Raw genomic sequence first — 9,522 nt, forward strand, 5'->3', positions numbered from 1 at the left:
AGTTCACTTCAAACCAAAACAAGGAGCGGTTTGATTCAGGATCACAAGTCACGTCTTTCACGTCTTTCACGTAGAAACCCGGAAATGAGTGAACTTGGGAATCATTCGTTATGACACATCATACATACACAGAACCTACAAGCACAGAACATATGATGAACTCCGACTACTGAGCTGAATCCAGACCTTGAGTTTGTAGAAGACGGGAGTAAAAATGAGAGTGTTGTTATTTTATATCCACTTCAGTGTGCTTGTGTTTCCTGTCTCGGTCAGTCTGGGAAGCTCTGCTGCTGCACACAGGTGTTTCTGCAAAGTGAGTAGTTATATTGAACAAAAACACCTTTTATTTACATGCATGAGGTTTAGTGAGATTGTGTTGTGTTAGTATTTGCTGTATATTTGTGAAAATCCTGACCATGTCTTTCATACGCTATGTATTTCCTCAAACCATCCTAAGGATGGTTTGAGGAAATACATAGCGTATGAAAGACATGGTCAGGATTTTCACAAATATACAACTGTTTCCGGTTTGTTTGTACTTTAATCACAGGTTTAAATGCAGTTTGTATTATTATATAATATAATATATACATTATTTAAAATTTTATGTTCATCTTATTTAAATTAATTCTAAACTTTTAATTGTATATGTTCATTTCTTTATTTTCTTCCTTATTTTTTCTTATTCATTCATTCATTCATTCATTCGTTTTCTACCGCTTATCCGAACCGAACTTCTCGGGTCACGGGGAGTCTGTGCCTTTCTCAGGCGTCATAGGGCATCAAGGCAGGATACACCCTGGACGGAGTGCCAATCCATCGCAGGGCACACACACACACACACATTCACTGATATGGACATATGGACAATTTTCCAGAGATGCCAATCTACCTACCATGCATGTCTTTGGACCGGGGGAGGAAACCGGAGTACCCGGAGGAAACCCCCGAGGCACGCGGAGAACATGCAAACTCCACACACACAAGGCGGAGATGGGAATCGAACCCCCAACCCTGGAGGTGTGAGGCGAACGTGCTAACCACTAAGCCATCATGCCCCCCATTTTTTTTTTTAATTCTTATTATTATTAAATATGTATTTCTTTTTTCTTTCTTCTGTTTCCGTACTTCTGTAAAGCTGCTTCGAGTCAATGGGAATTGTTAAAAAGCGCTACAGAAATAAATTGTATTGAAGTCTCTACAATGACCTGTATATGAATGGACAACATAGTCAAGAACAATTAAGTTTATTTACAATGAACAGTATTTATTTACGAATGTATTCATGTATTTAATGCTGAATAATGTTTTTTTAAACAAGAAATTTAGAAAAACGTGTGTTAATGGTATTAACCGGATTTCAGGTGAGCACTGATTGGTTCAGTGGGTCTTGCTTTCAATGAGTAAAGTGTTAACACTACCATTGTAGTAGCTGCTTACCTTTGTAGCAGAATTGGTTTGGAACTAAACATGTTTGTTTATTTGTGTGTCTGCGTATTTTCTTTATTAGGTCACCGGTAGTCTGGATGACTGCACCTGCGATGTGGAAACAATCGATGGCTTCAACAACAAGAAGCTCTTCCCTCAACTACAGAAACTCCTTTCATCAGACTATTTCAGGTTCTATAAGGTGGGATGACCTTCAGGACATTGTGAGGTTTAATCTCCTGCTGGAATTTAGTTTTAATGGATTAACTACTATTAACTTTCTACCGTTCAGGTGAATCTAAATAACCCGTGTCCGTTCTGGACGGATAGCGGACACTGTGGTCTCAGAGACTGTGCTGTTAAACCATGCAAACCTGTGAGTATTTTAACTCTAATTTTTTTTTTAGTATAATTATACACTATTTAAGTATATGGAAGTTCTGTTGGATCTAGACAATGAGGCGTGGCCATTTCCTATCAGTTTTCTTAAAGGAGGCGTGGCCTCTGTTCCTATCAGTTCTATTGAAGGGGGCGTGGCCTTCCACTCTAAAATCAAAATTAAATCGGTTGTATAATAATGAATTGTATCACATAAAGCTTTTAATCATATCACACTAGATTATAGACTGCATTAAATGCATCACTAAATTAATTGTCTTGGAACAAAATAACAATCACATTATAATATATTTAACGTAATATAAAACTAAGGGGGCATGGTGGCTTAGTGGTTAGCACGTTCGCCTCACACCTCCAGGGTTGGGGGTTCGATTCGTGCCTCCGCCTTGTGTGTGTGGAGTTTGCATGTTCTCCCCGTGCCTCGGGGTTTCCTCTGGGTACTCTGGTTTCCTCCCCCGGTCCACAGACATGCATGGTAGGTTGATTGTCATCTCTGGAAAATTGTCCATAGTGTGTGATTGCGTGAGTGAATGAGAGTGTGTGTGTGTCCTGTGATGAATGAATATAAAACTATTTGTTTGTGTATTTTGTTCATTGTGTTGAACAGAACGAAGTACCCGAGGGGCTGAAATCCAGCAGCTTCAAGGTATGAGCCATGCTAGCAAATGAACATCATCATCTTTATAATGATTACTATGGAGACTCTGTTTAGTGTGTGTGTGTGTGTTTGTGTGTGAACAGTATTCATTAGAGGCCAACCAGCAGACAAAGGAGTGTGAAATGGCAGAGAAGCTTGGCGCTGTTAATAGCTCTCTAAGGTAAACAAAGTGAACTTATACTCCACCTAACACTGAAATGTACACATGGGCTGTTTATCTCAAAATCTAATGTGTTTGAGGAAGTAGTGCAGCGCAAATAGAATATTAAATACATAATACAAAAATATATTTGAATATTTGCTATGGTAACAGCTTTGCCCCTCTTGGCGTCTGATCTCATCTGCATTTACGGTTTAGCCGTAAATTCACCGAAGGGAAGAGGACACCGGACCTGGATAATGGTTACTTTCATTTCCTGTCTTGTCTTCTAAGGAAGCCAATGAAATCTGTCTGAATTCTTCCCTTAACTATCATCTCTCATAAAGTTTCCTTGTTGTGTTGCGCAAGTTCTGACTCAGACTTTGTGTTGTACAGTGATGAAACCCGGCAGGCTCTGCTCGACTGGAACCGGCACGATGACGAGGCCGACCGTTTTTGCATGCACGATGGTAATTAAAAGTGGAACAAAGACATTTGCATAGAAATCGAACTATTACCTACAACATGCACAGGAGTCGACTGCCAAGATCTGTTTATATATGACTCTTTAGTCCATTTTTACCACAGAGGCGTTAGAATACAAGACATTACCAAACATCCCATAATTAAATGCATTCAGTGTTGTTGACTTGTCATTATTAAGAATTTACCGGCTTTAAATACATCTTTGTTAAATCTTTATTCATTTCTCTCAGACGAAGACTCTCCAGATTCCCAGTATGTCGATCTCCTCCTGAACCCCGAGCGCTATACTGGATATAAGGGTCCTGAGGCCTGGCAGATATGGAACAGTATATATGAAGAGAACTGTTTCAAGTAAGCTCACAGTGAGTGGTGTAGAAGCGCAGCACAAGTGTTGATAAATACTTTTACACTTAGTTTCCTAAAAGTATTGGATCATCTTTTTCCATTTCTTACTGCATGTTATTTTTTCTCCAATCTTAACTATTGTGAGTTTTGGTGGTCCTGTGGTTTGCTTAGAATTTTTTTTTACAATAATTTATTGTAGCGGGGGCACAGTGGCTTAGTGGTTAGCACGTTCGCCTCACACCTCCAGGGTCGGGGTTCGATTCCCGCCTCCACCTTGTGTGTGTGGAGTTTGCATGTTCTCCCCGTGCCTCGGGGGTTTCCTCCGGGTACTCCGGTTTCCTCCCCCGGTCCAAAGACATGCATGGTAGGTTGATTGGCATCTCTGGAAAATTGTCCATAGTGTGTGAGTGAATGAGTGTGTGTGTGCCCTGCGATGGGTTGGCACTCCGTCCAGGGTGTATCCTGCCTCGATGCCTGATGACGCCTGAGATGGGCACAGGCTCCCCGTGACCCGAGGTAGCTCGGATAAGCGGTAGAAAATGAATGAATGAATTTATTATAGCAACAGATACTCGTACACTTACAATATGACCTAATAAACAGGCACGTGATTGTATTTCCTAAAGTTCTTTTTGTGTTACACTTTCAGGCCGTATACAGTCAAGCGACCGCTGAACCCTCTTGTGTCAAGCAGTGGTAAGTTTGTGCGGTTGTGTTGGTTGTGTGTTCTGCGGTTTTATCTTCTCAAATAATTACACATGATGATAAATGAACAAGAATCTCTTATTAATTCATCTTTTTTGTTCGTGTTGCAGGAGACAGTGAAGGTAAGGTAGACACTTCTGAAAAACTGAATTCATTTGAATGCTGATTTACATTTACAGCATTTAACAGACGCCCTTATCCAGTGCGACTTACATTTTATCTCATTTTTATACAACTGAGCAATTGAGGATTAAGGGCCTTGCTCAGGGGCCCACCAGTGGCAGCTTGGTGGACATAGGAATCGAACTCACAACCTTCCGATTGGTAGCCCAACACCTTAACCACTAGGCTACTACATCCCAATGATTTAATGGTCTTTAAGGTTTTAATGACTGACGTTGTGTTTGTAAAGTTCTAGCTTAATACAATTGTTCTAAACTTCCTAAACCCCAAATTACCCGACACACAGCTCCAGGAATTGACTTAAAACTTTACTTCAATGATTTTACATAAATGTAATTATTTTTGTATTTTAAAATAACGTTTTCTAAAGGATAACTATCCTAATATTCTAAACACCGTTTTTTAAAATGTAAAGCTCTAAAGCAGGCCTGGCCAACTCACGGCTATCGAGCCGCATGCAGCACTTTGCTCGGATTCATGCGGCTCTTACGTTCGTATCGAAGTTTGTATTTGTGACTTTTTATTGTGCGTGTTCGCTCCGCTTGAGTTCAATAGGGTATTTTCGTCAAACGCTCATGTGAGTGGGATGAAAATACGTCAAAGTTTCCCAGTAGGAGCAAGATCATTTGAGTAAACAATTTGTATCAAGTTCGCTCTCAAAATGGCAGGGAAAAAATGTGATGTTCAAGTGTGCAATTATCTTAACCTTTTAAAGTTCTAAAGCTTGGTTTAACTGTACTAATATAAAGTCATAAAGCTTGCCTTAATTGTTCTAAAGTTCAACTGCAAACTTTTAAGCGATGATGGAATCGATCTAACTTTCTAGAAGTAGACTTTTTGCTGTTTAAGTAAACAAGTAGACTTGTTAAAGTTGTCAGTAAAAATATTAAAAACATAAATGTATAAATTGATATACCGTACTGTATCGGTTAGCATAAATGCTCCAAAAAAAGTTTCGAAAGACCAGACTGCATAAAGCTAGTCTTAAATTTAGTTGCAAGGTTTAAATATAATCCTAATTGTACTAAAGTTCTAAAGCCTAACTTAATATTTCAGTGTAAAGGTGTAGTACAACTTGTCTTGGTTCTAAAGTTCAGCTGTCTCGACTGACGTAATAAATTGTATTCTGACTCAATATATTTAATGGAAAGTTCTACGAAAGTTCTTAATCGCTGGAAAATTTTAACAGAAGTTTGTAACGATTGTCATTGGTTTGTTATAAAGGTTCGCAGTTGTTCTAAAACCTTTTGCAAAACGGACTTCCTTGTTATGAATAAACATTTAGAGGATACAGTGTTGACGAATTATTTGACAAAGATCTATCTGTTGCCTGTTAATAACTGTTCCAAAGTTTTAAAGACAAAGTTTTTAATGTATATCCTTTGTAATGAGATTTTTTTTTTAAATGTAAAGCTTAGTTGTTGTAAACTTCACGTCGTTTTAACTGTCCTGATTTTCTAAAGGCAGCATTAATGTATGAAGCTCGCACAAAATATTGTATAAAAATGTTTTAAAAATTGCTTTAACAAGTTAAAATTAAAGACCCTCTTAATTATATTTACATAGTGAATATAGGTGTAATTATGCATCCAGTTGTAAAGCTCTTTGTATTTCAGGAAGGGGATTCTACAAGTGGCTGGAAGGTAAGTAGCACGCACTTACACTTGTAAGTGTTACACGTGTGTGTGTGTGTGTGTGTGTGTTGCTCTTTAATATGCTTTCCCTCTGCATGTAGGTCTATGTGTGGAGAAAAGAGCTTTTTTCAGGCTCGTCTCAGGACTGCATGCGAGTATAAACGTGCACCTGAGTGCCCGGTACCTGCTGGATGGTGAGTCCCATTAATGTTCTGTTCAAATGTTTACATGTACATATAATTAACATATAGTTTCATAAGCAATGATCTCTTCTCTTAATCCATCTCTTATCTGGCATGTTAAACCATGCTTCCTGTTTGTTATTGATCAGATAACTGGTTTGCAAGGAAATGGGGTCCGAACGTCACCGAGTTCCAGCTGAGATTTGATGAAGAACTGACCAAAGGAGAAGGACCCAAGCGTCTCAGGAACCTTTACTTCCTGTATCTGATTGAGCTCCGTGCCTTGGCTAAAGTCCTGCCTTTCTTTGAGCGTCCCTCTGTCCATCTGTACACAGGAGAGGCAGAACAAGACAAGCAGATTAAGGAGCTGCTCTTAGAGCTCCTCCATATGGCCAAGTAAGAGGATGACAAACAGCTGTTTACACAGTGGGTAGCGTTTTCATGATAGGATAACGGTATAAACCAGGATCACCATTTTTAAGTTTTCTTAGTTTTCAAAGATATTTAGCCTTCTTTCATAGGGAATTAAATTCTGGTAGTTGCATAAGCAACAAACAACAATATGAGAGTCATTTACTTTAGCTTTTATGTAGTATATCTGATTTTTTGGCACGGTGGCTTACTGGTTAGCACGTTTGCCTCACACCTCCAGGGTCGGGGTTCGATTCCCGCCTCCGCCTTGTGTGTGTGGAGTTTGCATGTTCTCCCCATGCCTCAGGGGTTTCCTCCGGGTACTCCGGTTTCCTCCCCCGGTTCAAAGACATGCATGGTAGGTTGATTGGCATCTCTGGAAAATTGTCCGTAGTGTGTGTGTGTGTGTGAGTGAATGAGAGTGTGTGTGTGCCCTGTGATGGGTTGGCACTCCGTCCAGGGTGTATCCTGCCTCGATGCCTGATGACGCCTGAGATAGGCACAGGCTCCCCGTGACCCGAGGTAGTTCGGATAAGCGGTAGAAAATGAGTGAGAGTGAGAGATTTTCAGAGGGTTAAAAATGTTACATACACTTACTTAGTATATGGTGGCATTGTAGGTGTCCTTTATTTTTATTTTTTTTATGTCTGCTTAGGATAATTTTCCAACTAGAATACTATTTGTGGCCAGGTTTAAACCTTTTTGAGTTTTGCTATATCATTATTTCCTTCAAAACACAGCTGCAGTTTGATGCTTCCACCCCCATGCTTCACATTTGATGTTTTCTCCCCCGTTACCCCTATTTAAAAGCGACATACGTGTCATTTCCAGGTCTTTCCCATTGCATTTTGACGAGACCACACTGTTTGCAGGTGATAAGTCTGAAGCAGCAAAACTAAAAGTCAGTCCATGACACCTACAGTTCATGTAATAAAACAAAGCATTAATGTATCGCACCGCGATCCCCTGATCCGTTATTCTTCTGTTCATCAGGATGACTTCAGGCAGACTTTTAAGAACATCTCCAGGATCATGGACTGTGTAGGATGCTTCAAGTGCAGACTGTGGGGCAAACTGCAGGTACAAATATCAACAACGTCCATAATGTCCCACTGATCCGACCGTTATATCTCTGTACCTTCACGGGTTCACTGTTAGTCATGGATTTCTTGTTTAGACCCAGGGTTTAGGTACAGCTCTAAAGATCCTGTTCTCGGAGAAACAAATTGAAACACTTCCTCAGTCCAGCAGCGACAAACCGTCCTTCCAGCTGAGTCGACAGGAGATCGTTTCCCTCTTCAATGCTTTCGGGAGGTACAGACATTTTCATGCGTTAATTTCTAGAACAGTTCATTCGTAACTTTACACTGACGATCTGTTAACTAACATGATAATAACAGCAAGCTAGCAATAAAAGCACAATGGATCATGGGAAAATAATTAGTTGTGTAGCCTCCACAGAAACAGGTAGTCGAACCTGTAATGCTTAAGGTTTGTTATTATTTACTTATTGTCCGTTCATGTTTATTATAATATTAGTTAAATGTGTAACGTCAGTAAACGGGACCTTCATGTAAGCTATTACTAATAAGTTACACGTTGATTTATTTTTATTTTTTTCTGTTTCTTTCTTTTTTCCAGAGTCTCAACAAGTATTAGAGAACTGGAAAACTTTCGGAAACTCTTATCCGAGCTCAAGCAATGAGGCGATCGCGGACTATTTTTATTCCTTCCGCATGGAGGAACAACCTGCATTCTATCAACCAAGACATGTTGGACATTGCCAAGTTTGCTTTTTTTTGTTTTCCACAGCTACCAGTTTAAACATTTCAGACACAGTATCACATCATTGTCTACAAAATTGTTCAAAAAGATGTCATAGATCTAAAATAATATTAATAATAATAATAAATACTACCACTAATAGACATTTTATAGCTTAATCGCACTTTTTTTTCAGGATATAGTTTCCTGTCTCTTTGTGATTAATGATGTCGTTTTAGGTGTGTGAGGCTTTAGGCAAGCAAACTGGTAGCTAGCAGCTCAGGTGTTTAGCTGTATTAACCACTGAAAGAAAACTTCTACCGAAAAACATGTCTTGGTTGATTGGTTACGATTGGCCGAATTGTCCGTTTAAGTTATTTAGGAAGTTGCAATTGGAAAATAAAGTTTCAGTGCCGGTGAGATGTCATCGGAAACACGCACGTCTATGTGAGACCTGGCCCATACAGATGCACTTTAATGTCAGAGGATTAAATTTAGCAGTTAGCACAATTTGCACTATGGCATATCAGTGGAATTGACTTCACAAAGACGTTTGGAGGGAAAAATAATAATTAGGACTACTCCTAGATAGGATTTTTCTTTTTCTCAGGGATTTTGAAACCAATCCGAGAAGGTCGAGATTTTTTTTTTCTTTTCTATTGCGTTTTGACACACACACACTTTTTTGTATCTTGTATCACAGTACTTAGTCATGTCCATAATTCACATTAAGTATCATGATATTTAGTTAGAATCAGTACAGATACATCATCATTACAAAAAAAAAAGTATACAGCATTATAAAAAGGAAGGAAGAGTAAATACGTTTATTTACCTCTACATGTCCGGAGACAATGTGAGAAAACTGTTGTGAACTGTGAAGATTTGTTTTTGTGAGAGTAATCTATTGTCACATCACCTGCAGTTCGGTTGTTGTACAAAATGTCCCATTTTTTTTTCCTAGCACAATTTGACAACAGCCCTGTAAATGTGTTCATTCTTTAATAAAACTATTGACACGCATTTATTTGGCTGATGTTTTTTTTTTGTAAGCTTGAAGAAACCAAGGATTTTATCATGTAAACGTGTGTGGCGTGACTGGCGTTTGTAGTAAAGTTGAATCAAGACTATAATGCATCTTGTTGTTGTTTTTTTTTAGAATTTAACCGGAACAAATTTATTAATCTA

General features: G+C 38.9%; 1 protein-coding gene across 1 annotated transcript; it reads left to right on the plus strand.

Annotated features, from left to right (window-relative positions):
* Positions 1 to 51: 51 nt before the first annotated feature.
* ero1a (endoplasmic reticulum oxidoreductase 1 alpha) lies at positions 52 to 9,357 on the plus strand. The gene is made up of 16 exons (XM_027160090.2): positions 52 to 313; positions 1,511 to 1,630; positions 1,721 to 1,804; positions 2,435 to 2,473; positions 2,569 to 2,645; positions 3,021 to 3,094; positions 3,341 to 3,461; positions 4,105 to 4,151; positions 4,271 to 4,282; positions 5,960 to 5,986; positions 6,079 to 6,171; positions 6,309 to 6,555; positions 7,402 to 7,471; positions 7,564 to 7,650; positions 7,748 to 7,884; positions 8,212 to 9,357. Exons 1-16 carry the CDS (start codon positions 215 to 217, stop codon positions 8,273 to 8,275), a joined length of 1,398 nt encoding a protein of 465 aa, XP_027015891.1. The 5' UTR covers positions 52 to 214; the 3' UTR covers positions 8,276 to 9,357.
* Positions 9,358 to 9,522: the final 165 nt, after the last annotated feature.

This window comes from Tachysurus fulvidraco, chromosome 12 (genome assembly GCF_022655615.1).
Source record: "Tachysurus fulvidraco isolate hzauxx_2018 chromosome 12, HZAU_PFXX_2.0, whole genome shotgun sequence".
NCBI lineage: Eukaryota > Metazoa > Chordata > Actinopteri > Siluriformes > Bagridae > Tachysurus > Tachysurus fulvidraco.